General features: G+C 48.7%; 2 protein-coding genes across 4 annotated transcripts; both read right to left on the bottom strand.

The window, feature by feature from the left end:
- Positions 1–4067: 4067 nt before the first annotated feature.
- Positions 4068–10350, bottom strand: LOC143833320 (leucine-rich repeat-containing protein 3-like). 3 transcript variants are annotated; one of them, XR_013229591.1, is made up of 2 exons: positions 4595–10350; positions 4068–4477 (listed from the first exon to the last, which is right to left on the bottom strand). XR_013229591.1 is itself a non-coding variant. In XM_077328985.1 (2 exons), exon 2 carries the CDS (start codon positions 7026–7028, stop codon positions 6273–6275), a length of 756 nt encoding a protein of 251 aa, XP_077185100.1. In that variant the 5' UTR covers positions 7029–8366; positions 10136–10350; the 3' UTR covers positions 4068–6272. The 3 variants fall into 3 exon arrangements, 2 of the variants coding, with proteins under 2 accessions (XP_077185100.1, XP_077185099.1); XM_077328985.1 differs by having other exon boundaries at positions 4068–8366; positions 10136–10350; XM_077328984.1 differs by having other exon boundaries at positions 4068–7112; positions 10136–10350.
- A 1422-nt stretch (positions 10351–11772) lies between these two features.
- MYG1 (MYG1 exonuclease) lies at positions 11773–26211 on the bottom strand. The gene is made up of 7 exons (XM_077328982.1): positions 25994–26211; positions 24259–24371; positions 22816–22975; positions 21816–21965; positions 18217–18339; positions 16393–16574; positions 11773–12019 (listed from the first exon to the last, which is right to left on the bottom strand). The coding sequence occupies exons 1-7, from the start codon at positions 26147–26149 to the stop codon at positions 11833–11835; spliced, it is 1071 nt and encodes a 356-aa protein (XP_077185097.1). The 5' UTR covers positions 26150–26211; the 3' UTR covers positions 11773–11832.
- Between the last annotated feature and the right edge of the window lie 1548 nt (positions 26212–27759).

Here is a 27759-nt window from a genome sequence, read left to right as displayed (position 1 = left end):
AACTCATGAAGGGCAAAGTATATTTTAGAACCTATTTTTTTTTAATCAAAAATTACATTGGGTGCCTTTAATAGTTCACCGGCTGCTTCAAAACAGAACTGGAAGCAATGCAAGGATTTTGTGTGATATTTTAGGCTTGGTTATTACGGAAAAGTGGCAGGAGCTGGCCACTTGTTTGTTGATTTGGGGTAGGTATTCATTCCTTGCTTTTCACACCAGCGGGGACGAAAAAAGCCTACACCACTGTTCTCCACGCTTCCGTTTTATCCCCGCAGTGACCACTCCATGCAATAGGTTAGTGATGCTAAGAGTGCATGACTGCCCAAGGTCTGTCAGCAAGCTTCCACGGGAGAGGGGACGTTTGGACTTGGGTCTTCTCAATGCTAGTCCAACATCCCATGCTGGCTTTCACAGGGCGATTTGAAACGGGCACCTGTGTAAGCTCACCTTAGCCTCCATCTGATGATGCTGAAAATCAGCCTTTTCAGCCTAATGCTGAAGAAGAAGACTTCTTCTTCAGCATTAGGCTGTTTTTTATATCCCGTTTTTAGACCTGTAATGGTTTTACTAATTTAACTAATTTACTAATTCTATTGTTATGCTAAGAGTGCATGACTGCCCAAGGTCCGTCAGCTAGCTTCCACGGGAGAGGGGACGTTTGGACTAATTCTAAGAGCCTCTTGTGGCACAGAGTAGTAAGGCAGCAGACATACTGTCTGAAGCTCTGCCCATGAGGCTGGGAGTTCAGTCCCAGCAGCCGGCTCAAGGTTGACTCAGCCTTCCATCCTTCCGAGGTCGGTAAAATGAGTACCCAGCTTGCTGGGGAGTAAACGGTAATGACTGGGGAAGGCACTGGCAAACCACCCCGTATTGAGTCTGCCATGAAAACGCTAGAGGGCGTCACCCCAAGGGTCAGACATGGCTCGGTGCTTGCACAGGGGATACCTTTACCTTAATTCTATTGTCCCTTTTATAATGCTAATAAAGGCTTTGCGTGTGTGTGTAATAATTTCTGCCAATGAGAGTTTCAAGCTGATTTGTGGTTCAGGGTTTTATACCAGCTAAACATATAGTTATAATCTTTATTTTAAAATGTCTATCCTTACTGGCTTACAAGGAACCCTGTTAGACATTTTAAGACACTACCCTTCGGGTAGTAAAAAGCAGGGTATTTGAATTTTAAGCTAGACTAAAAGAGGTCTAAGCTAAGAATGAATTAACTTCCTCAAGAAAGCCTATCCCATGGTCCCAGAAACCAAATCTCTCCTGCTGGCACCAAATATGCAGCCACTGATTCACCTCCATTATCTTCCTCTCCTGACGCATTCCTCTTCCCTTGACAGGCAAGATTGACGAGAATACCACTTGTGCCCCCCTTTGCTTGAGCTTCCTCCCTAGATCTGGATAGTCTGTTTTAATAGGAGCGATGGTATTCACGGACATGTCATTTGTACCCACATGGACCATCACAAATGGGTAGCAATCCGTAGATTTGAGGAGTTTGGGCAGCCGTTCTGAAACGTCTTTAATTTTTGCTCCTGGCAAGCAACACACCTCTCGGGTTAGGGGGTCGGGCCCAGCCACATGGGGATCCATTCCTCACCCAGGTCACCCAGCTGGTTGCATGTAGAAGAGCAGCAGCGAATCCTACCTGGTTCTCCAGATTACAGTACCACTACACCACGCTGGCATTTTGGAGCAAAGATACTGACATCGGTCATCCCTGTATCAAAAAAGGTTTCATCTGCTAATTCCTGCAGAAGAAGCATCTTAGAGCGAAGACGTAGGAATTGACTGAGAAATCTATACTTCTAAGTATCTGGCAACCCTGCTTTTGCAGTGCTGGACATTTGATGGCTGGGGATGATGGAGAGGAGTGCTGTTTCCCATTGTGTGAGGTGGAAATTCTGTTTGTGGTGTTTGAACTGCTATGGGACTACCCTACATCTGAGGATGGTGTAGTGATCAGAGTGTCAGACCAGGACCTGGGAGATCCAGGCTCAAATCCTTCCTCTGCCATGGTCCCTTGCTGGGTGACCTTTGGCCACATTCTCAGGCTAACCCACCTCGCAAGGTTGTTGTGGGGATAAAATGGAGGCCAGTGGAATGATGCAAGCTGCATTGTGTGTCCACTGGGGAGAAAGGCAGGGTATATAAATGTAAGTAAATAAAACACAGAATGTTGGGCAATGAAGAAGAGTTGGTTCTTATATGCCGCTTTTTCTCTACCCGAAGGAGTCTCAAAGCGGCTTACATTGGCCTTCCCTTTCCTCTCCCCACAACAGACACCCTGTGAGGTAGGTGAGGCTGAGAGAGCCCTGATATTACAGCTCAGTCAGAACAGCACTGCAAAAGCAGGATTGCGAAATACTTGGAAATATAGATTTCTCAGTCAATTCCTGCGTCTTCTCTCTAAGATGCTTCTTCTGCCTTTCTTGCTATAGGGATGACCGATATCAGTATTGGGGAGCCCAGGGTCACCCAGCTGGTTGCATGTGGGGGAGCGGGGAATCAAACCCAGTTTGCCAAATTAGAAGTCCGCACTCCTAACCACTACGAGCTGCGGTTTAGAAACAACCGTAAGAGGCCTCTCTGGCCTTTGCTATTAAAAGAGGGAATCGACAAGGCTCTTCTCCACGGGGTACAAACTATATGGCATTTTACTTTTGAAATAGCTGCAATGAGTATTGCTTTGGAGTAAGTCACTGCTGCCACCCACCAGAACTCAGCTGTCAAAATCCCACCGTGCAGATCTGCCACCGATTCCAGACCAGCTCTGAAGTATCAGCTAATCAAAGGGCTGCATCCATGTACCAGTGATGTACTGGCTGGAGCCCCTGTGCCCATAGTTCAGTAGGATTCAGTCTTTTTGAGAGACACCATCCAATTTTAACCAGTTGGGGCAATATAGGTTTGGAGAATCTGCCTGTACTTCAATACGTGCTCCCTGCAGGGCCTGTCTCTCCCCCTTCTCTAGACCCGCTAGAGAGCAAGTAGCTGAGCAGATGGGGAAGAAGCCCCTCCCCATATGAAAAACGGATTAAGTGGTGGGGATTTATGGTTGTTTTCACCATTAATCCCCGAGCATCAAATGATAATATCTCTGGCTAACTCCCGGGCAAAATGAGAAACTAGAAGTAGCTCTCTGCAGGGAGAAATCTGGTTTGATCAAGGTTATGCATTTCATAACTGGGGGAAATATGTCTATATGTAGAATATGGGAATTGTTAAACTGAGTCTCTTGATCTAGCTGCATTCCGTGGTTGAGGGGATTGCTGGCAGGTCACACCAGAGGCTGGAGGAATCAGCGCAAGGATGGGGCCAAATTGTCCTCAAAGTAATGTATTCCAATTCGATCACATGGTGAGAACACGAGCATCACTGGAAGAAAACAATAATGCTTGGAAAAATTGGAGGCAGAAGGAAAAGAGGAAGACCCAAGATGAGATGGATCTACTCCACAATAAAGGAAGACTCAGCCCGCAGTTTGCAAGACATGAGCAAGGCTGGTAACAACAGGATCTTTGGGAGGACATTGATTCATAAAGGTAGGTAAAGGTATCCCCTGTGCAAGCACCGGGTCATGTCTGACCCTTGGGGTGACGCCCTCTGGCGTTTTCTTGGCAGACTCAATACGGGGTGGTTTGCCAGTGCCTTCCCCAGTCATTACCGTTTTACCCCCCAGCAAGCTGGGCACTAATTTTACCAACCCCGGAAGGATAGAAGGCTGAGTCAACCTTGAGCCGGCTGCTGGGATCGAACTCCCAGCCTCATGGGCAGAGCTTCAGACAGCATATCGGCTGCCTTACCACCCTGCGCCACAAGAGACTCATTGATTCATAGGGTTGTCATAATGGGTGGCCAAACTGTGGCTCTCCAGATGTCCATGGACTACAATTCCCATGAGCCCCTGGGGCTCATGGGAATTGTAGTCCATGGACATCTGGGGAGCCACAGTTTGGCCATCTCTGTGTTATTTGTTGCACTTAATATGTACACATCCCTTACCAAATGACTCAGGAGCTAACAACAAAATATGGCCAAGCACTCCGCTGTTCATGATCAATTTATAATTTATTACGGACCACCAAAATAAAACATACATTAACTGTGTTATTATAAGAATATATATAAGCAATCTTCTGTTAAAATATATATATATAAACATATTTGCGACCGTTCTCAGCATTCTTTGCGAGGGAGGCCAGCTCAGCATGGCCTTATCCCTGAGATCCCACAACTAAATCCCATCCTTTGATCTAATCACCTTATTTCACACAACTAAGAGACAGCGACTCACACCAACTTCCTGATTATCCCAACTCTGAACCAGGCTCTGCCTAAGAGTCTAACTCAGCCTTTTCCAACGGAGGGCCCTGTGGAGGTGGTGAGTGGTGACATGTCCCTTCAGAGAAGAGGGTACGGAAATAAGGTGCAGGAGTCAGCCAATCGATCGTTTACTGCAGAGGTAGTGAACCTGTGGTCCTCCAGATGTTCATGGACTACAATTCCCATGAGCCCCTGCCAGCAAACGCTGGCAGGAGCTCATGGGAATTGTAGTCCATGAACATCTGGAGGACCACAGGTTCACTACCCCTGATTTACTGTTTCCACCGGCAAGAAAGAACAACAGGGGAAGAGGTCTCCAATGACTTCTAGTGATGTCAGCGACCATCTGAACTTCCAAGAAAGGCCATGTAACTCCTGGGGAGTTCTCGCAGAACCCTTGTTGGGAACTTACTGCTTGGATGCTTGTGATAGCAGCACGAGTTGACATAATGTGGCCAACTTATTTTGTCAACTCCTGCTGCTGTTGCAAGTAACGTGTTAGACTTCCGAGGCAGGGTCTGGTTTAGAGTTACCAGATGAATGATATTTTCCCTTTCCTCTTGGTAATTTTGTTTTGGGATCAGTTTTGGGGGGTGTTTTGAGCCAGGTTACATCTTCTGTTGTTTTCTCCCTGCTCTGCCCGGCCTTGCCTGTTGCCCCTTCACAAATCCACACGTGTTCCACCAGCCCAAAACTTGTTCCTGGCTCTGCTCACTGGCCGTGCAATCTGAAAATCTCCGCATGGGCAATCCTTGGGTTGAGACACCCACTTCCGTTCCCAAATATTCAACCAGTGTTGTTTGGATTGACAGCTTTAAGGCTCGGTTCAGACAAGATGGAAACTGTGCTTTAATTTGATTAACCGTGGTTCGTGTGATCCTTTTGTTCAACATAATGAGTTAGGGCCCATCAAAGCAGGATATGAAAACATGGTCTGAAGTCAAGGGTGCCAGCTGCCAGGTAAACCTGGAGATCGCCTGGAATTACAGTTTATCTGCAGACTACAGAGATAAATTACCCAGGAGAAAATTGATGCTTTTGAGGGTGAACAGAGATACTCCACAGAAGTTTCAGTCCTCCATAAATCTCTAAATCCCTAAGTGTTTTCCAGCTTGGGTCTGGTACCCCTACCCCCAAATCGTCCTCTAGTTGTGACCTCTAGTTTGGGGGGGGGGGGCATGGAAACATATAATCCTTGGCTCCAGAGAGGTTTTTCTCTAAAACATAAACACTCAAACCGGCATTGGTTAAGGAAAAGCAGGTGCTGAGAGGCCTTAATCCTGATTTAAGAAATTAACCAGCATTTAAAACAGCCATGGCTGTGTTTTGCTTAAAGCAGGTCATTGCCTCACTTTCCCAGCTGAGGCCTAACATTTGAGTCTTCAGCCAAGACTTGCAAGACTTGAGGTGGAGGCTGGTGATCTCCCACTATTATAATTGATCTCCAAATGACCAAGCTCAGTTCTCTGAGACCAAATGTCTGCTTTGGGAGGTGGGCTTTCTGATATTGTACCTTGCTGAGGTCTGCCTCCCAACCCTTCCCCCCCCCCCAAAAAAAAGCCTTCTTCAGGTCCCACATCCCAAATCATCTGCTGACAACCCTAGCCTAGTAGTTTTCTGTGGGGAGTCGACGCCCTCATATAACTAACCCCCTGATTTCTCTAAAGGAAGAAGCTATGACTATTTTTTAAAGTTTTTAAAAGTCAGTTTCAAAGTACTTTAAATTGGAAATATAAACCCACCTCAAAATGGCTGCCCAGTTATCCCACAGAGCAGGGGCAGCCAAAATGTGGCTCTCCAGATGTCCATGGATTCCCATGAGCCAGTGCTGGAAGGGGCGCATGGGGATTGTTGTCCATGTCCATCTGGAGAGCCACAGTCCGGAATTCCATCACAAAATGGCCATCTAAGTCCTCTCTCAAAATGGCCACCAAAGTCAGCCCTCAGAGTATGGTGCTGAGCGTGTCTGTTTCCACCTCGTCCTCAGTGCTAGACTGTTTGCGGGGCAAAGGCAGGGATTTCAGATACTCCAGGTGCCGTCTGGATTCAGCTTGGTTGCGCCGGACATAATAGATGACGTAAGTGATGACGACAGTGAACCAACAGAACATGGTGAGCAGCATAGCCATGTCAGTGTTCCTTTGCTGGCTGACGCAGAAATTGATGCCGCTGTGGAGTAAGTGGGCCAGGGGCTTGCCGATATACTCCTCCCACGAAGCAGTGGCACACACAATGTCGTCCAAGGTCTCCGTGTCCAAGGGAAGGGACCCCATCAGTTCCTGCAGGGAACAATCACAGTGCCAGGGATTGTCATAGAGTTCGAGCTTGACCCAAGACAGGGTGACAAAGGGAGCCATCTCCAGGGCCTGTAGCTGGTTGCCCGAAAGGTCCAGGAGCCGCAGCGCTCCACCCAAGCCACGGAAAGCCCCCGGCGCAATAGTCTCAATGAGATTGTCTGCGAGGTGGAGCTCCCGGAGCTGAGTCAGGCCACGGAAGGCACCGTTCGGCACGTGGGCGATCCAGTTAGAGTCCAGGTAAAGGACATGGGTGTCGCGAGGAATGTCGAGCGGGATCGCCATCAGCTGCCTCCGGTTGCACCACACCGTCCCGCTCCCCACGGGGCAGTCACATCCTTGTGGGCACGAGAGGCTGCTGTGTAGGCAGAGGAAGCAGACCAAGACGGAGGGCAGCGCCAGCATCTCTGCATCGCTCTGTATTCTCTTAATGTGTCAGGATGGTCACATGAGAGGATGGGGTTCTGATCCATGGGGCAAGAACCTTGGCTGGGAAGCAAGGGAGGAAGACAAATGAATGCAGGAAAGGTCTTTCCAGTCTGACACATTCTGCAAATTTGGACTATGGACTAGACACATTGATCAGCAAGGGGAGTTCTGATCGCAGGACGGAACATTCCTTCTCATGGTAGTGCACCCTAAACTCTGCTTCTGGGGACCATGTAGGGTTGCCAATTGCCAGATCTCCCAGAATTACAATTGATCTCCAGCCTGCAGGGATCAGTTCCCCTGGAGAAAATGGCATTATGGCCTCTTTATGTCCTGGAGAAAATGGCATTATGGCCTCTTTATGTCCTGGAGAAAATGGCATTATGGCCTCTTTATGTCCTGTCGCTCCACAAGTTCCATTACCAAATTATCATGGAATTTCCCAGTCTGGACTTGGCCACCCTAGGATCAAGGGGCCCACAGAGACAGGACTGGATATGATATGAAGTCCACAATGGGAAGAGGAATTGGCAAAAAATTGTCCAACTCTATCACTATAAGTAGATATATGGATTTCTCTTTCCTGTTGCCAACAATGTTCTTATATTATTTCCAGATCTTCTGACTGAGGACCCCATGTTTTTTCTCTGCAAGTGTCATGTTTCTGGGTGAAACTCTGTGATTTTGTGGTCACCTCTGCATCAAAAGGAATCAGATGGTTCAGTTTTACCTAAAAGGTATAGTCATCTGTGTCTGCTGAGGCAGACTGCAGAGAAGCAAGACCAGGAACAGTAAATCATGCAGAGGCACAAAGGCAGCCTCCACTGCCTTTGGATATTTTGGATTCAAAGAAGACTTCCATTTTTTAAAAAACGACTCTGGGTCTTGCAGTTTCATTGTATTTTTTTGGCAGTGTGGCTCCCAACACAGTTCCCCAAACTTGCCTGGGGTCAGAAATGAAACACAACCTTTTAACAGAAATTGGATTGACTACCACACATAGATGCACCCCTCTGTATACCCTTAAACCCCCCTATGGATGTGTTCATGCCTTTCCAGCTACTACAGAAACATGACATTCAGGCTTCCCAAAGAGGCCAACCAGATCATACGGGATCTTTCAGGAGCCCTCTGCACATATATGGGAGGCTGTTTCCTCTTTTTTGACCAGGTTTAGCACAGTTTGCCCCGCCTTGTTCCAATTTATCTATTTACATTATTTATAGCCTGTCTTTCTTAAGTGAACTCAGGGCAGATGACACAGAGCAAGTCGATGTAATCGACAGGATGGTGCTCGCAGAAGCAACTGGAAATCTGGAAGCAAAACAGAAGTATTTAAATGATGCATTAAACAATGCAACAATCACATCGTGGGATTCTCGTTTCAGCAAGCTGAACACAGTCCCTAAACATTTAGCCAAGTAAATAATTTAGTACAGGGCAGCCCTCCTGAATAATTCACTTTGGCAGAGTTTCCTGAAAACTGCCAGAATGGGACCCTTCCTGACCTCCTCAGGCGGGCCTTTCCACAAGGGGTGTGTGTGTGTCTTCCAGTGTTGAAATAATTGTTCCTCTTGCTTTCAAGGCCCTTTGGCAGGGGCTCATGGGAATTGTAGTCCATGGACATCTGGAGAGCCACAGTTTGCAAACCACCCAAATGATAGTGACAAAGTTTAAGCTCTAGAGATGGAAGAGTGCTTGGTTACACCTTCCGAGGAAACGGGCATGGGGACAGGGGCAGGGAGAGAAGCAGAACAGATGGGTCAGGTTAGGTTGTGGTCAATTAAGCCCCCACCGGGTGCCTGTGCTCGTGGGACTGAGTTCAAATATTAGGGTCACTGCTTTTAAGCTGCATCTTTACCAAAGGTGCAAATAGAAGAAGAAGAAGAAGAGTTGGTTCTTATATGCTGCTTTTCTCTACCCGAAGGAGTCTCAAAGCGGCTTACAGTCGCCTTCCCTTTCCTCTCCCCACAACAGACACCCTGTGAGGGAGGTGAGGCTGAGAGAGCCCAGATATTACTGCTTGGTCAGAAAAGCTTGTGGTGAGCCCAAGGTCACCCAGCTGGCTGCATGTGGGGGAGCACAGAATCAAACCCAGCTCACCAGATTAGAAGTCCACACTCCTAACCACTACACCAAGCTGGCACCAAGAGAGCAGGGAGATTAGCAGACATCATGCATAACGGCATGCTTCAAACAACATCATCGGCTGATTCCTGCCAGTCCCCCCTCCCCACAGGTTCAGATGGGAATCCTAGTCCCAATGAGTCCTGGTTTCTGCTAATTATTCTCATTTAGATCCTGCGACCAATTTGTTCTTTCAATGGCTTGTCCCTCTAAATCCTTCTTCTTTTTTTTTTTTTGCAGTGCCCACAGGATCTTCCATGGCATTTATCAGAATTGACATCCGGATCCATAACAAGAGAAACCTAGAGAACAGAGTTCCTCCACCAAGGAGCCATCCCCGTGCCTGATCTCATAAACCAGAAGACCATTTGCTTTCTAAAAGCTAAGTCTTCTGTCCCTTAGGACTACATTGTAGGAACTCTGCCTCACCCCCTCTCTGTGCCCCTGCCCTGTCGTTCTTGGTCCTACTCAGGTATCCTTGTGAGACACAATGGGGGCCACAAATTGGTGGCAGCTTTTGAAACAGAGTAGTAATGGGGAGTGGGTGGGCTGTTCCACCTTACAGCTCTGTTTTCCTGAGGGTGACCCTGCTCTTGTACCTTTAGCAGCAGATGGACACTAAGCCTCTGTGTCCTGGATGGGCCAGGCTAATTCAAACCTGTCCTACCCCAGCAGCTAAGCTGGGTCAGCCCTGGTTAATACTTGGATGGGAGACCAAGAAAGAAGCCCAAGGGTGGGTAGTGGGTAGGGGCAAGCCACTTCAGTAAGTGTGCTGCCTTAAAAACCCCACAGGGCCACCATAAGTCACTGTGACTTCATAGCCCCCCAAAAGGGCATTGACTAGGTGATGCATTGTGGATGAATTTTGGCAAGTTAAAGGCAGAGTAGCACAGCTGGTATTTAAAAAGATGGCAACCTGTGCTAAGTCCTCGCCCACCTCCCTTCTCCAAACACACCTGGCTGGATGCTGCCCCGCTGGCTGGCCGTCTTCGCTGAAGCAGGTAAAGTGGGGCGGCTCTGAGGGTCATCTCAGCTTCTCCCGGGGTCTCTGTCTGGCTTCCTCAGGTTGGCACTGGAGCCTGAGCAAGGGAGTTCTCAGAGAGTGTCCGCTGGTTCTCTTCCCGTCTGCTGCCCAGCAGGGAGAGAGCTGAGAGACTTTCTCAGGCTAATGCTGACTATTGAAAGAGGAGGAGACAGAGCCTGCCCCTGCTGGCCTATTCCAGGAGTGGCTGGCATGCAGCGGTATAATAATAATTCAGCTCAACTTGAAGAGCCCAGAAAATGCCAGAGCGCTTTCTGCTAAGGCGAGGAAGAGATCAAGTCAGGGAGGATGCTGAAGTGGAAGAAAATACTCAAGGGACCATAACTGGCTTCAGCTGGCGGATCGCATTTTGGAGCTCTCACCTCTTTTTCTTTTTTCTTTTAAAGTCCCTGGAAATGGAAAACCAGCACAGCAAGCAAAGAGAGGGGCACTTGAACCTCCCTTGGGTTGTGCTAGTTTTCTATTGGCAGGTTTTGGGTTTGTTTTTTTTAATGTGAAGCAATGTTCCAAACCAGAATCTACCACCTTGAGGGTAAAACCGTGAAATCCATTTTACCTCTTTTGGCTCTGCATGTGATTTCCTCAGTATTATCTTCCTAAAAACACACAGACACAGTCTAGTAGCACCTTTAACAAAGATTTATTCAGGGTGTGAGCTTTCAAGTGCAAGCACTCTTCGAGTGAATAAATTTTTGTTGGTATTAAAGGTGCTATTGGACTCTGATTTTATTGTGTTACTTCAGACCAACACGGCTACCCATTTGAATCTTCCTAAAAAGTTTGCAACGCTATGGATAAAGGCGCTGTTCAGAGAAAATTTAGCGACAGGACACCTATCATACTGGAGCACAGGCCTAATAATTTACCTCAGAAATATACATTTTATTAAGTTGGGACACCCGTGAAACTAAATGAGTGTGTTCTGGCCCTGTCCAGCTCTTCACTACACAATATTTCCTTTCTAAGCAATACTGACGAACCTGGTGCTGACTCAGGGAGGTCAGTTGTCCACACTATAAAATACCCAAGCTATTTTGCATAGCCTTAAATCTGATTATTTAATTATGAGGAAAGTACCCCTCTCACTTCCAGTTTACTTTTGAAGGCTTCGATTTCAATACTTGGGGTGGCCGAACAGTGGCTCTCCAGACATCCATGGACTACAATTCCCATGAGTCCCTGCCAGCGACTTCTCACATGCCTCTCAAACCCTTTGCAGAGGATTCTGGGAACAGCAGCGACCCTTCTGTTAATTCCTCGCTTCTTCCCAAACTATCCATTTTGTTTGTTGCTGTCCTGAGCCAGCTTTGCCTCTTGTTATTTGAGCATCATTCAGGACCTAATATCGAGTCAGCCCATTGGTCTATCAAGGTCAGTATTACCCACTCTGACTGGCAGCAGCTCTCCCAGCTCTTATCGCCTCCTCCCAAATCTTTTTAACCAGAGATGTCAAAGACTGAACCGGGGACTTTCTGCATGCAAGGCAGATGCCTCTTCTATTGAGCTACGGGCTCTGCCCTCTATCCCACAAACACACCAGGAAGACATCGGTTTTAAAGCCCAAACTTTATAAGGAAAGCCACCCAACAAATAAGTCCAGTTCTGCAGTCTTCAGGAGCTGCCGGTGTTGGTTTCCACCTGCTGTGCCAGCGTCTTCCGGGCCATCTCCAGCACCCCTTCTTTGGTGTGGTTTCCGCCAATAAAGCCACTGGAATGCACGAAGATGCAATCAGGGATCCCGCTGACTCGGGAGAGCTCTTCATCACGCAGACCACGCCAGTCTTCCAAAAGTGACAACCTGTTGAGGCCAATGAGGAAAGGGATGTGAAAAGAAGAAGAGTCGGTTCTTATCTGCTGCGTATCTATACCCTAAGGAGTATCAAAGCGGCATACAATCACCTTCCCTTTCCTCTCCCCACAACAGACACCCTGTGAAGAAGGGGAGGCTGAGAGAGCCCTGATATTCCTGCCTTCCCTTTCCTCTCCCCACAACAGACACCCTGTGAGGGAGGTGAGGCTGAGAGAGCCCTGATATTCCTGCCTTCCCTTTCCTCTCCCCACAACAGACACCCTGTGAGGGAGGGGAGGCTGAGAGAGCCCTGATATTCCTGCCTTCCCTTTCCTCTCCCCACAACAGACACCCTGTGAGGGAGGAGAGGCTGAGAGAGCCCTGATATTCCTGCCTTCCCTTTCCTCTCCCCACAACAGACACCCTGTGAGGGAGGGGAGGCTGAGAGAGCCCTGATATTCCTGCCTTCCCTTTCCTCTCCCCACAACAGACACCCTGTGAGGGAGGTGAGGCTGAGAGAGCCCTGATATTCCTGCCTTCCCTTTCCTCTCCCCACAGCAGACACCCTGTGAGGGAGGGGAGGCTGAGAGAGCCCTGATATTCCTGCCTTCCTTTTCCTCTCCCCACAACAGACACCCTGTGAGGGAGGGGAGGCTGAGAGAGCCCTGATATTCCTGCCTTCCCTTTCCTCTCCCCACAACAGACACCCTGTGAGGGAGGGGAGGCTGAGAGAGCCCTGATATTCCTGCCTTCCCTTTCCTCTCCCCACAACAGACACCCTGTGAGGGAGGGGAGGCTGAGAGAGCCCTGATATTCCTGCCTTCCCTTTCCTCTCCCCACAACAGACACCCTGTGAGGGAGGGGAGGCTGAGAGAGCCCTGATATTCCTGCCTTCCCTTTCCTCTCCCCACAACAGACACCCTGTGAGGGAGGGGAGGCTGAGAGAGCCCTGATATTCCTGCCTTCCCTTTCCTCTCCCCACAACAGACACCCTGTGAGGGAGGGGAGGCTGAGAGAGCCCTGATATTACTGCCTTCCCTTTCCTCTCCCCACAACAGACACCCTGTGAGGGAGGCTGAAAGAGCCTTGATATTACTGCCTTCCCTTTCCTCTCCCCACAACAGACACCCTGTTAGGGAGGGGAGGCTGAGAAAGCCCTGATATTCCTGCCTTCCCTTTCCTCTCCCCACAACAGACACGCTGTGAGGGAGGTGAGGCTGAGAGAGCCCTGATATTCCTGCCTTCCCTTTCCTCTCCCCACAACAGACACCCTGTGAGGGAGGGGAGGCTGAGAGAGCCCTGATATTCCTGCCTTCCCTTTCCTCTCCCCACAACAGACACCCTGTGAGGGAGGGGAGGCTGAGAGAGCCCTGATATTCCTGCCTTCCCTTTCCTCTCCCCACAACAGACACCCTGTGAGGGAGGGGAGGCTGAGAGAGCCCTGATATTCCTGCCTTCCCTTTCCTCTCCCCACAACAGACACCCTGTGAGGTAGGGGAGGCTGAGAGAGCCTTGATATTACTGCCTTCCCTTTCCTCTCCCCACAACAGACACCCTGTTAGGGAGGGGAGGCTGAGAAAGCCCTGATATTCCTGCCTTCCCTTTCCTCTCCCCACAACAGACACGCTGTGAGGGAGGTGAGGCTGAGAGAGCCCTGATATTCCTGCCTTCCCTTCCCTCTCCCTACAACAGACACCCTGTGAGGGAGGGGAGGCTGAGAGAGCCCTGATATTACTGCCTTCCCTTTCCTCTCCCCACAACAGACACCCTGTGAGGGAGGGGAGGCTGAGAGAGCCCTGATATTCCTGCCTTCCCTTTCCTCTCCCCACAACAGACATGCTGTGAGGGAGGGGAGGCTGAGAGAGCCCTGATATTACTGCCTTCCCTTTCCTCTCCCCACAACAGACACCCTGTGAGGGAGGGGAGGCTGAGAGAGCCTTGATATTACTGCCTTCCCTTTCCTCTCCCCACAACAGACACCCTGTGAGGGAGGGGAGGCTGAGAGAGCCCTGATATTCCTGCCTTCCCTTTCCTCTCCCCACAACAGACACCCTGTGAGGGAGGGGAGGCTGAGAGAGCCCTGATATTCCTGCCTTCCCTTTCCTCTCCCCACAACAGACACCCTGTGAGGGAGGGGAGGCTGAGAGAGCCCTGATATTCCTGCCTTCCCTTTCCTCTCCCCACAACAGACACAATGTGAGGGAGGGGAGGCTGAGAGAGCCCTGATATTCCTGCCTTCCCTTTCCTCTCCCCACAACAGACACCCTGTGAGGGAGGGGAGGCTGAGAGAGCCCTGATATTCCTGCCTTCCCTTTCCTCTCCCCACAACAGACACCCTGTGAGGTGGGTGAGGCTGAGAGAGCCCTGATATTCCTGCCTTCCCTTTCCTCTCCCCACAACAGACACAATGTGAGGGAGGTGAGGCTGAGAGAGCCCTGATATTCCTGCCTTCCCTTTCCTCTCCCCACAACAGACACCCTGTGAGGGAGGGGAGGCTGAGAGAGCCTTGATATTACTGCCTTCCCTTTCCTCTCCCCACAACAGGCACCCTGTGAGGGAGGGGAGGCTGAGAGAGCCCTGATATTACTGCCTTCCCTTTCCTCTCCCCACAACAGACACCCTGTGAGGGAGGGGAGGCTGAAAGAGCCTTGATATTACTGCCTTCCCTTTCCTCTCCCCACAACAGACACCCTGTGAGGAAGGGGAGGCTGAGAGAGCCCTGATATTCCTGCCTTCCCTTTCCTCTCCCCACAACAGACACCCTGTGAGGGAGGGGAGGCTGAGAGAGCCCTGATATTACTGCCTTCCCTTTCCTCTCCCCACAACAGACACCCTGTGAGGGAGGGGAGGCTGAGAGAGCCCTGATATTCCTGCCTTCCCTTTCCTCTCCCCACAACAGACACCCTGTGAGGTGGGTGAGGCTGAGATAGCCCTGATATTCCTGCCTTCCCTTTCCTCTCCCCACAACAGACACCCTGTGAGGGAGGGGAGGCTGAAAGAGCCCTGATATTCCTGCCTTCCCTTTCCTCTCCCCACAACAGACACCCTGTGAGGAAGGGGAGGCTGAGAGAGCCCTGATATTCCTGCCTTCCCTTTCCTCTCCCCACAACAGACACCCTGTGAGGGAGGGTAGGCTGAGAGAGCCCTGATATTCCTGCCTTCCCTTTCCTCTCCCCACAACAGACACCCTGTGAGGGAGGGGAGGCTGAAAGAGCCCTGATATTCCTGCCTTCCCTTTCCTCTCCCCACAACAGACACCCTGTGAGGAAGGGGAGGCTGAGAGAGCCCTGATATTCCTGCCTTCCCTTTCCTCTCCCCACAACAGACACCCTGTGAGGGAGGGGAGGCTGAGAGAGCCCTGATATTCCTGCCTTCCCTTTCCTCTCCCCACAACAGACACCCTGTGAGGGAGGGGAGGCTGAGAGAGCCCTGATATTCCTGCCTTCCCTTTCCTCTCCCCGCAACAATCCTGCTTCTTTCTACCCGAATACTGGGAATACATTTGTTTCAGGAAGATCATTTTGGGAAAATGTATTTGTATTCCTATTGCAAGCCTCCCCAGAACCACTTTTAGAAGGAGCCATAGTGACTGCCTTTTTACAGTTGGTGACTCCAAGGTGCAAAGGAGTAAATAAAGAAGAGGTGGAACAGCACAGATATGGAATCATGTAGGAAAGGCAGGATAGAAAATGTTTTATTAAATAATATTGCTTTAATATTGGCCATTAAATGTTGGCCGTTTTGGAGGGGGGCAGTCAAATGACCCATATATGGTCATATCACCCGATAAACATTTAACAGATTTTTTTAATAGAAAAAAAATTAACTCCCACCCTTTCAGGAAACCATTCCAGGACCATCAAGAAACACCAGAGTTTCACAAAACCCTGGTTGGGAAAAATCCTGCATTAAAGGCTAACAATTTTTATTGGGGGTTGTTAACCCCCCCCCACCCCCACCCCCGTCAGATGCAAGAATTAAAGCCCCGGCTCACAATGCTGGAACTGTATTGTGTTTTATTGTATTTTGCTGTGCTTTTAAAAATGGTTGTGAACTGCCCTGAGCTATGCCTGGGACTGCACTGTAAAGATGTTATGTCTTTAATGGACCACAAGGTCCATTGATGCTTTTAACTAAATATGAGAATCGTGGTGCAACAGGAAAGGTGACACTTGGAATCTCAGATCTCTGCAGAATGTAGAACAGGACGGCCGAACTGTGGCTCTCCAATTGACCGTGATGGCAGGAGCTCATGGGAATTGTAGTTCATAAACATCGGGAAAGCAGCAGAATGGCCACCCCTGGTGTAGAGGAATCTCAAGACCATGTCCCCTCCACAGGAAAGGAGACTGTCAGAAGGACATATGGATACCCACACTCACCGGTTCTGGAAGGTGTGAAGCCCAACAGGGACACACTGCACCCGCCACTTGCCGCTGAGATCTGTGTACAAGACAAATTTGAGGGGCTTCTTTACGCCCAGATCTTCTTCTAGGTTGAAGAGGTGTTCCTTCCACGGGCAACCGCCCTGGTCCAGCAGCAGGATCTCACCACTGGGGTCAACCTACCAAAAGATGCACCGAAGTCGTTATCAGCTGCTGTACTGAACCAATGATTCAGACTGCAAAGAGCTGCTGGCGGGAAAAACAGAGAAATGTACTCCTGTAATTCCACTGAAAACCATCAAAATCTTGAGTCCAGTGCAAAGGCCAGGAGCATTATCAGAATCTTCAAGGTAGTCTTTTTTTCTTCTTCTAAGTTTCTAGTCCTTATTGGGGGAGCAATGCAGCTTCTGAAGGCCCTTTTGCACAGCTCTTATTTCTATCTTTATCCTACAAATGATAAGAGAGTATCAGGGAAGTCAGCCAAATGCCCGCCCGCCCATCCATCAAACTGCCTTTCCCCTCCAAAGGAATTGTTCTAAAATTTCCAGAAGTTCTAAAATATGTATGTGTGTGTGTGTGTGGGGGGGGGGGTGTTAAAAAAATTAATCCAAAAACCTTTATTAGGCATTAAAGGAAAACTGAAATATGTGCAATACTTAACTGCCTTATGAAGCCTCAACCTACTTTGCAGTTTTAGAATGTGAAATATATCATTTACATTTTGTTAGTATATAGAACTGTATGGAATATAAAATCTAAACGCCTTAATTTTCTACAAGCAAAAAGGCAAATGTATCCAATACTAAAGCAAGTGAGTTGCAAACTGGGGCTATCTAGCACATTTCACTCATTCCCAAGGGAAAATATCTATTTCGTAAGAGTGTTTTCCCTCCAGTGTTCTCCCAACATTTCCCAAGTTTTGAAAGAGAAACATCTTCAGGGGGTGAAAGCAAGTGGCAAAGTTTCCCCAAGCCTTCCCATCTTATGAGACACAGTAAAAGCAAACCAATAACATCAAGAATATATGCATATCAATCAAAAACGACACAAAAAGACCTCAGGGCCACAGGAACCAACTGCCCACTTAAAAAAACAACAACCCCAAAATGAAAAGGTTTTACAATCCACCCTGAAGACAGCCAGGGCAGGTGCTTGGCATATCTCTATAACATTCCGCAACCCATTCAGAGCCAGGTGGCGTAGTGCAGGAGTAGTCTACCTGTGGTCCTCCAGACGTTCATGGACTACAATTCCCAGGAGCCCCTGCCTGCGTTTGCTGGCAGGGGCTCATGGGAATTGTAGTCCATGAACATCTGGAGGACCACAGGTTGACGACCCCTGGTGTAGTGGGCAAGAGCGGCAGACTCTAGCCTGGGAAACAGGGTTGGATTCCCCCTTTCTCCTCCACATGCAGCCAGCTGGGTGACCTTGGGCCAGTCAAGAGTTCTCAGAGCTCTCTCAGCCTCACTTGCTTCACAGGGTGGCTTGTGGAGAGAGGAAGGCGACTGTAAGCTGCTTTGAGACTCCTTCGGGTAGTAAAAAGCAAGGTATAAGAAACAACTCTTCTTTTCTTCAGACAGAGGCCACCCCAGAAAAAAAACAAAACACTTGGACTGGGGGCTGCTGCTCGTCTCACCTCCCTTGCTAAAGGATGGCTAAGAGAAGCTGCTATGAAGAGCATGAACCACAGTTGAATAATGACAAGTGGGACCTGCACAATTTTTTCAAAGCACCAGACTTGCTCCTGAGTAAGAAACCTCAGCGTGTGCAAAGCAGGTGCTTGCTGAGGAGTTAAGGCCCACGGACGAGGAGCAACCGTACCTCAAAGCGCTGCTGGATGGCCTTTTCCACAAGGGCACGTGCCGGCAGCCAGCCACGGTGGTAGTAATCAAGCCGGTCTAGGAATTCACTGCCCACCAGCTCCATGGCCTTCTGGAATCCAGCCTGGAGAGAGAAACGGTCGTCAAATCCCAAAGCCCAGGGCAATGGCTGCCCTCAAGCAAGCCAGTTATTTTTATTTATTTATTTATATTTATTTATTTATTTATTTAGATTTCTATACTGCCCATTTCTTTGCAGCTCTGGGCGGTTTACACTGAACATTGTATAACTTACATGGAACATTATACAGACTATAACATCAAAACAACTTTCAATAAAGCATCAAAAGATTACAAAACCACATTTATAATAGAAATATAAATTAACAGTGACATTGGGAGAGTCATGGGCGGGCGTCTGGGGGGGACCAGCAGGTGTTCTGAATGGAAGAGCTCCCTCTTGCAGGCCCTGCGGAAGTTTTAAACTGGTTTAAAACTATTCTTGTTATTATTTATTTGATTTATCGGCTGCCCCACCTTAGGGCAGGCAAAAGGTGGCTAACGTCAGAAAAAGAGATACACAAAGTAAATATAAAAAAACATTTAACAGTCATTTTTTAAATTCTCAACCTAAAAAGTGCACTTGAGTGTCCCAGATCTGATCACTAGGTCAGAAAAAGTCTGGCACAGACCTTATAACTGAAAATCATCAGGGAAGAAGAGGCGCCTTAATACAGAAAATTAACTTGGTATTTCAAGGTGGGCAATATGAACAGGCCAGTATTAATACCAAGTTACACTTGAGAGTTTTCTCAATGAATAAAAGTGTTAATTTTGTCCCTTAAATGTTTCTTGTTGAATTGTGTAGAGTTTCTGCCCAAAGATATGCAAGAATTTGTTTTAAATGCCATAACCTAGAATCACAGAATCAGAGTTGGAAGGGGCCATACAAGGGAGGGCAGTATAGAAATGTAATGAAATTAAATAAATAAATAAATCTAGTCCAACCCCCTACTCAATACAAGATCAGCTTAAAGCATCCTTGGTAAGTATCTGTCCAGCTGCTGCTTGAAGACTGCGGGTGAGGGGGAGCTCAGCACCTCCTTAAACAGCTGATTCCACTGATGAATTTCTCTGTGAAATTTTCTTTCCTGATATCTAGCTGGCAATGTTCTACACATAGTTTAAACCCATTATTGTGGGTCTTATCCTCTGCTGCCCTCCTCTGACAACCTTTCAGACAGCAATCATGTCCCCTCTCAACCTCTTCTTCTCCAGGGCAGAGTCTGCACTTACTTTGTTTATTCCATTGTCAATCCTGTTGAATTCAGATCGCTTTGAACTCGGGTCTTCCTCTCTCCCCCCCCCCACTCCCTATTGAAACAGGAAAGTCTTCTGCACGTGGTTAGGGAGGCTCAGAAAAGGGGGGGGGAGGCAAATGGAGACTCTTTCTTTGTTTTCTTGAAAGGGGGGGGAAGGATCCAAGAAGTCAGGGGAGGAAGGAAAAAAATCCTTTCTTTTCTTGAAGGGGTGGGGTGGGGAGAGGATCGAAGAAGGCAGAAAAAAAAAATCCAAGGCCAACAGAAGTTGAGAGAAATTAGGGGCTTCTCTTTTAAGGCAGGCTTATCACATGACCACCTGTGGCCAATCATGGGTTCCCTACCACGGAGGAGAGCCCAGATTCAAAACAATGTGATTTAAAAATATATTCAGGATTAAAAGCACTCTAAGATAAAGCACAATAAAGGAAGGGTCACTCCGGATCAATCCTTCTTGCTGCAGAAGGAAAATTTAAATCACCCCAAATCAAAATGGAAATCGAATTCTGTGTAGAGGGCAGGGACTGAATTGACCTGGGGTTGGAATAAAAGCTCCGTGCAGTTTACACCCTGGTTGAACATTCCCAGATTCCTCAGCCTTTCCTCACAGGGCTTGGCCCTCAGCCCCTGGATCATCCTCATTGTTTTCCTCTGAACCCTCTCAATTTTGTCCACGTCCTTTTTAAAGTGCGGCCTCCAGAACTGCACACAGGACTCCAGGTGGGGTCTGACCAATGTGGTATACAGCAGGGCTATGACACCTTGTGATTTTGATGTGAAGCCTCTGTTGATACAGCCCAAGACTGCATATATTTTAGTTCTTTGCCTGTCTGTTCATATTTAGCTTACAGTCCTCGAGTACCCCAAGATCTCATTTACCCACACTGCTACCCAGATGTGTAACTCCCATCCACTATGCATGCTTCTCATTTTTGTGACCCAGATGCAGAACTCTGCACTTATCCTTCTTGAATTGCATCTTGTTGTCATTTGCTCCCTTTTCCAGCGTGTTCAGATTTTGTTGAATATCTTCTGGGGTGTTTGCTACTCCTCCCAATTTGGTGTCATCTGCAAATTTAATGAGGAATCCCTCCACCCCTTCATTCAGATCATTGACAAAAATGTTGAAAAGTATCGGACCCAGTACTGAACCCCGTGGCACCCCCCCTGCTCACCTCCCTCCAATCTGATGAAATACCACTGGCAACCACTCTTTGGGTGCAGTTTTCTAGCCAGTTCCCAATCCACCTAACCATCTGAAAAGGCAGCCTACAGTCCTCTCCAAGATTAGCCTTTGCTAGATCCTGGAAAAGAATATAACTCCAAAGAAAGAGAAAAGGATGGAAAAACCAAAGGAATGCATGCAGAAGACCGACTAACCTGTATGTTGCATGGTAGAAAGATAAGACTGATAAATGGAACATTTTATTTATTATATTTTATTATATTTATATACCGCCCTCCCCGGAGGAACATTGACTAGGACAGCGACTTAATGTCTGTTTTTACAGAATTGAAGAGGAACTTGCAAAGCTTTGTGTTTTATTTCTAAAAATTACATCCAAATGTTCATCATGGTCCTGAATGGCCCCTGTGGCTGGGAAAAGCAATGAGCCAGACAAGATTATAACAACTCTTTTAGGCTTAACAAGGCAACGTGAGCTGCTGCACAAGCAACGTATCCATCCAGACCACGGTTCATTCCAAAGGCAAGTTTTATTTGCCCATCTGGGGTCGCTACCAAGGAGACCTGGAATTACGCACAGCTTCAGCTTACGTAGTCTGTCCTCACCTGGGCTGATGTCTGAGCTACCCATCTATTTGGAGCATCCCAGACGACAGCAGCGTTGGCTGCCGACCTCTCCCTGCACTGCTCAAGATAAGCAAATGGCTTGTTATCTCACATCCCTCCGCTGTGTATCAGCTGAGAGTCATTCCAGGCAGGTGGGAGAGGCACGTACCCAGCAGCTCCCAAGCCAAAGAGTCTTCTGCAAACAGACACCCGCCCGTGGACGTCACAAGCCGTCTGGCCTCCTAGAGAACTGATTAGGGCACCAAGTGGTGGTGCCAGGCCCCTGAACCCGGCTGCCCCCAAGCTGGCACTGAGCCAAGGTTGTGACCAAGACCCCCCCTTCCTCCCCCCTGGGTGGAAAACTAGGTCAGGAATTGAAGCTGCAAAAACAACACGTGCCCCACATTTGCTCCCTCTTAAATGTACATGCACAGACAGACAGATACGCTGACGCACACAAATCCTTTGGCACTAGTTTCACCTTCGTACCTCAGTGTCCTGGTCTTTGTCATTCCAGCGGGGGTTCAGATAGCTCACCCTGGAGCTCACGTTGGTGGTCATGGCATAGCGGGGCTCACCCTCCCACTGGGAGATGCCATTGTCTATCGCGTCAATCTCCTCCACAAAGTTCTCGTACAACTGGAGGGAGGAAGTGCAGAGATCAGAAAGGCTTGCTACTATTAAGGGCCTTGAGAGAGAGCTGATAGGGTAGGGACCCACTCACCCTTCTCAGCCCTGGCCCCGGCCTGGTGGAACCAGCGGAGACCCGGGCCCAGTTCTGCAGGGCCTATAAGATGGTGTTTTCCCGCCAGGCTGATGATTGAGGCCAGAGCGACCTAGTAAGATAGGCCTCCCACCAACCCTCTCAGGCTCCTTCCCTCTCCTTTTCCATGCCACTAAATAGACCCATCTGACACAGCCAACAGGCAGGAAATGACAAAAGATGGTTGGCTGCGGGTGGGATTCATTAGATAGTGAGTTTGAAGGTTAAATTTTTCACTTTTTAAATCTTAATTTATTTAAATGAATTAACTTTTATGTCTTTTTAACCACATTGTACCCCTCCCTGAGCTCATTATGGGAGAGAGGCAGTATAAAAGGTAAAGGTATCCCCTGTGCAAGCACCGGGTCATGTCTGACCCTTGGGATGACACCCTCTAGCGTTTTCATGGCAGACTCAATACGGGGTGGTTTGCCAGTGCCTTCCCCAGTCATTACCGTTTACCCCCCAGCAAGCAAGCTGGGTACTCATTTTACCGACCTCGGAAGGATGGAAGGCTGAGTCAACCTTGAGCCGGCTGCTAGGATTGAACTCCCAGCCTCATGGGCAAAGCTTTCAGACGGCTGCCTTACCACTCTGCGCCACAAGAGGCAGTATAACAATCCAATAAATAAACAAATGTATATTTTTTCTCCTTTTGCTATTATGGAGACTTTTAAGATGAGTAAGGGGGAGGATCAGCCACTGCACCCCCTTCCCAGGTAGTACCTTGTCATAGAGCACCCGCACAACAGGATCCTCTGCCGTCAGGCCCAGCTGGCCGGCCAGGATCTGGGAGCCAAAATGGAAGTACACCAGCCCCGCACTGCTCAGCTTGGTCTGCCAAGGCTTATCCGCATTCAGGCTGTGCATCGACTCTCCAAACGACCTGCAGCGAGAAGGTGCGATCAGGGAGAGTAACTCTTATTCGACCCAGTAGATTTATATACCACTTTTGACACCATAAAAATGCAGCCAGAGCAATTTCCAAATCAATACACTCAGGATAGTGACATCAGCCTGAAACAATAATAGTGGTGTCACAGAGAATAAAAAGGCACAAAAGCAATGCCAAGTTAAAAACAAAAACCAACCACTCAAATAGAGTGTTAAATGACCACTCTCCAAAGTCAAAGACTTGGAGGGAGGAGATTCATCCAGCCTCCAATGGTGTGATCGATGAGAACAGACAAATGTTTTAGCCTGGCCCCAAAATGCTAAAAGTTTGGTTTTAGGCAGAGTGTTGGGGTGGGGGGAGGGAGTGTTCCACAGCCATTTCCTTGCCACAGAAAAAGTGCCATCCCTCCATGGCTGCCCACCCCACTTCAGCGGAGGATGCATAAAGAGGAGGGCCTCAGAAGGCTCACTAAGGACAGGTGATCTAGACTGGATCAGCCCTCAGAGGGCATTAAGAGTGTCTATGGGGAGAAAAGAGAGCATTGGCTCTCTCTTTCCCCTCTCCTCCGGGCTGACAAGGATTCACACCTCTGCTGCTTGGAAGTGAAGCTCTCCTAATGGCTGCGGAACTGGCAATTCTGACTCAAACTGGTCCCTGGAAAGAAAGCCAATTTAAGCAGCCTGTCTGGAGGCATCATGCCACATCAGCAAAGCAAAAACTGGAAGGCACCACAGGGTAGAGGGAGGGGAGGGACACCAGCATTCACAAGACACATTCATAAGCACATTTTATAAAGAAGATTTATCTGGGTACAGATCCCTTCCTCTTCCCTCACTGGGCCTGTCTCTTGTACAGTTTCCCAGTGTGGTGGAAGTGAAGGCAAGCGGGACTTGTCTGTGCTTCCAGACAGAGAGCCAGTGTGGTGCAGTGGTTAAAACTGGAGGCCTCTAATCTGAAGAGCCGAGTTCTGATTCCCCACTCCACCTGCACAGGAAGCCCTGCTGAGCCAGACCCAGGTCTCTCAGAACTCCCTCAGCCTCGCCAACCGCACAGGGTGCCTTCCTGTTGAAGGGAGAGGAAGGCTAGGAGATTGTAAGCTGCTCTGAGTCTCCTTAAGGCAGAGAAAAGCAAGGCATAAAGCCCTACTCTTCTTCTCCCCTCCCAGTCCTGTCATCAGGAACTCTCCCTGGAGAGCACAAGGTGAGCCAAAACTGCCTTTCCACTTGCTGCATTGAGACGTCCAACTGTACAGACAGCCCGGATCTCAGCAGTACCTCTGGTGATGGTCGTAACGATGCTTCTGTGGGTCGTATTCCCCCCCAACGTCCACCACCACATCGCATTCGGAGAGCAACTGGGGATCTCGCGTCCGGACGATCTCCGCATCCTGTTGGGCACACAAGGGGACACGAAAAACGAGCCCAAGCTGTGAAACGAGCCTGCTTTGACACTACCCCCGGCCTTTCCCTTTTGGTGTATGGTTCACTGCCCTTTTCTAGACTGTCATTCACCTTTGCCATTTGAACAGAAAAAAGAGGTACAGAGGACCCCGTGTTTCCACCAGCTTGGGGCCGTGGTTAAGAATGATGGCTTCTAATCTGGAGAACCAGATTTGATCCCCCACTCCTCTAAGTGCAGCCAGCTGGGTGACCATGGGCCAGTCACAGTTCTCTTAGCTCTCTCGGCCTCATCTGCCTCACAAGATGCCTGTTGCAGGGAGTCACTTTGAGACAGGTACAGAAAGGTACAGAAAAGCAGGGTATTAAAAAAAACCCTTTACTTCACATTAACACACTTAACCGCCCTGAGCCTCCGGGGAGGGCGGTATAGAAGTATGATAAATAAAAATAAATAAATAAATTAAACAATGCACAAAACCAGTCCGAAACAGTTAAAGGACAGTTATTGGTTGCATTCTTGCATATGAGATTTTGAGCCAAGAGTGCACAATTCAACACCCATGCTGGTCTGCAGGGATCGCATGAGAGCTGCAATTTACTCAGCTAATTTAGGAATAAATTTAGCTGAAATGCAGGATATTCCATCTATCCAACCATTTGTGACACTTATGTAGCGCCCTCCCTTAGCTTAGCGTGGCTTACAATTTAGATTCATAGTAACAGTATAGAGGAACATCTTTCTTTGAACTATAACATTTCTAACAAAAGAGCATTATAACTTTGCCCTAGACCACGGTCTTGAAGAACCAGGTTCAAATCCCCCTTTGGCCACGGAAACTTGCTGGGTGAGCTTGGGCCAATCTCTGATTCTCACCCTAGCCTACCTCACAGGATGGTTGTTCTGAGGATAAAATGGAGGAGGGACAAAGGATGCCCTGGGCCACTCTGGGTCCCTGTCGGGAAGAAATCTGGGATATATAGTCTAAATAAACCTGTGTGAGAAATTCTGATTTTTCCAATGCAAATCATCCCAATCCTGATCAATAGAGAAATCGGAAGCAGGAACATCCCGGCAACTGTTCAGAGGGGGTGCTTTTTGAGTCCTGCAATGCTTCCGACAGACCCTGAAGGCGGGCCCTTCCACGCGGCAGGGGGGCTGACTTTGCCCGACTAAAACAGCACGTGTTTTAAATCAGGGGTAGTCAACCTGTGGTCCTCCAGATGTCCATGGACTACAATTCCCATGAGCCCCAGCCACCTGGCAGGGGCTCATGGGAATTGTAGTCCATGGACATCTGGAGGACCACAGGTTGACTACCCCTGATTTAAAGCACCGCAACGTCTACTACCGGGAACGATGAAACCAGTGCAATCTGGAGGGCGTGCACATAAATCAGAATAGTGTGTAGGGGTGAGTGGGAGGGGAGAACTGGGCAAGAAGGTCCGTGAGTGGCGGGGGGGGGGGAGGTCTGCGTGTCTTCATATCAGCCGGGCTACCGGACGTCTTCCTCTCTTCGTGCATTCCAGGCGAGAAGGGGGCCTCCCGGAAAAGCACGCCGGATCCAATCCGGATCACGCTTTCGGCTTCTGTCGGATCCGGATTGCATACCTGGTAGGAAGGCAGCAGGCGCAAGAGGAAGCAGGCGAGGGCCTCGTCGCAGTGGAAAGTGCCCCCGTGGGTGCCGATGCGGGCCGGGCGCGGGCGCTTCGGGCCAGGCATGAGACCCCGCGCCAAGCGTGGCAGCGCGGCCGACAGTCGGAGCATGCGCGCGGCGAGAGACGCCGGGGCCTAAACTCCCCGGCCGCCGAGAGCGCCTCTACCGTATTCCTGGGAGCGCAAACGCGTCAAGAATTGCCCCACGGACAAGTGTTGGTCAATGTTCCCGACGAAAATGTTTCCCCCGGCACACGAGTAAAGAATTTCCTTTCCTGGAACAACGCTGTGTGCTTGTGTGCTTTAATTCCGCCAAAAGGATGTGACGATTAACAGAAGAAAACGTTTGATGTAGCTTTAAACACACAAATACCCATGAACGCCCCACACTTCTACTTTTTAGGGAAAAAAAATAGGAAGGGGATCTTTTTAGGAAGGGGGTAGGAAGGGGATCTTATTATTGTGCCGCCATGTTGTGACATTTTAAAGTCCTTTAATGGGAGTTTTAATGGGGTTTTAAGACACTTATTATTATTATTATTATTATTATTATTATTATTATTATTATTATTATTATTATTATTATTATTATTTCAATGTATTTCCCGCCACTCCCAAATGGCTCGTGGCGGGAAATAAATCGGAATAATAATAATAATAATAACAATAATAACAATAACAATAATAATAAATGCCTGCAGTGAACCTTCCTCACAAGTCGCTCCCAAAGAACTTCTTGCGACGGTGCCAGCTACGGGTTGGGAGATTCCTGGAGGTTTGGGGATGGGGTCTGGGAAGGACGGGGACCTCGGTGGAGTACATAAAGTCCACCCTCCTAAGAATCCCTTTTCTCCAGGGGAACTGATCTATTTAGTCTGGAGGTGAGCTGTATTTCCAGGGGGTCCCCAGGTCTCACCTTAAGGCTGGAATTTGCAGCTCATCTCCAAACTAAAGCGTTCAGCTCCCCTGGAGAAAACAACTCCTTTGGAGGGTGGACTCCATAGCAACGTCTCCAGGTATTTCCTAACCCAGAGCTGGCAGCCCTAGAATGGAGAGAAGTTCTTGTGTTAGCGTTCATTTTGGGGGAGGACACACTGGAGTCTTAATTTATATTCACGCTTATGCCTTATTTACAAATAAATACCCACAGAGCACGGGTGGCATGGAGAGCCACAGAGGTGCACGTCCACCCCCACATGAGCCCACCTGAAATTCCAAGAGGGGGTTTCAGACAACTCACTCAACTGCCTTTCTTCTTCTCTCTGCCTCACAGCCGTTTTCAAATTGAGAAACAGCAGGTTAGCGATGGGCCGCAACTTGTAGAACCAATGTGTTTGGCCAAAGGCCCTGACCACCTAACCACTTGGGTTGTAGGTGTCATCATCTACAACTTCTCCCCCTCCTATGAAATCAATGGATTTGGATTGGGACCATGGTGACGAGAGAGGTGAAGCTTAAACCTTCAGTTTGGTGAAGTGGTTAGGAGTGCGGACTTCTAATCTGGCGAGCCAGGATTGATTCTGCGCTCCCCTACATGCAGCCAGTTCTACAAGTGACCTTGGGCTCGCCACAGCACTGATGAAGCTGTTCTGACTGAGCAGGAATATCAGGGCTCTGTCAGCCTCACCTCCCTCACAGGGTGCCTGTTGTGGGGAGAGGAAAGGGAAGGCAGTAATATCAGGGCTCTCTCAGCCTCACCTCCCTCACAGGGTGTCTGTTGT

Source organism: Paroedura picta, chromosome 3 (genome assembly GCF_049243985.1).
Source record: "Paroedura picta isolate Pp20150507F chromosome 3, Ppicta_v3.0, whole genome shotgun sequence".
NCBI classification, from domain to species: domain Eukaryota; kingdom Metazoa; phylum Chordata; class Lepidosauria; order Squamata; family Gekkonidae; genus Paroedura; species Paroedura picta.
This window is presented reverse-complemented; position numbering and strand designations above follow the sequence as displayed.

Excerpts from the sequence above, each read along its gene's own strand:
- MYG1 (XM_077328982.1), bottom strand. The coding sequence starts at position 26,149 with ATGCTCCGACTGTCGGCCGCGCTGCCACGCTTGGCGCGGGGTCTCATG. Across the intron at positions 22,976-24,258 it reads CGTTACGACCATCACCAGAG|GTCGTTTGGAGAGTCGATGC; the intron begins GTACTGCTGAGA and ends TTCTCGCTGCAG. Across the intron at positions 16,575-18,216 it reads CCATCCAGCAGCGCTTTGAG|GTTGACCCCAGTGGTGAGAT; the intron begins GTACGGTTGCTC and ends ATCTTTTGGTAG.
- LOC143833320 (XM_077328985.1), bottom strand. The coding sequence starts at position 7,028 with ATGCTGGCGCTGCCCTCCGTCTTGGTCTGCTTCCTCTGCCTACACAGC.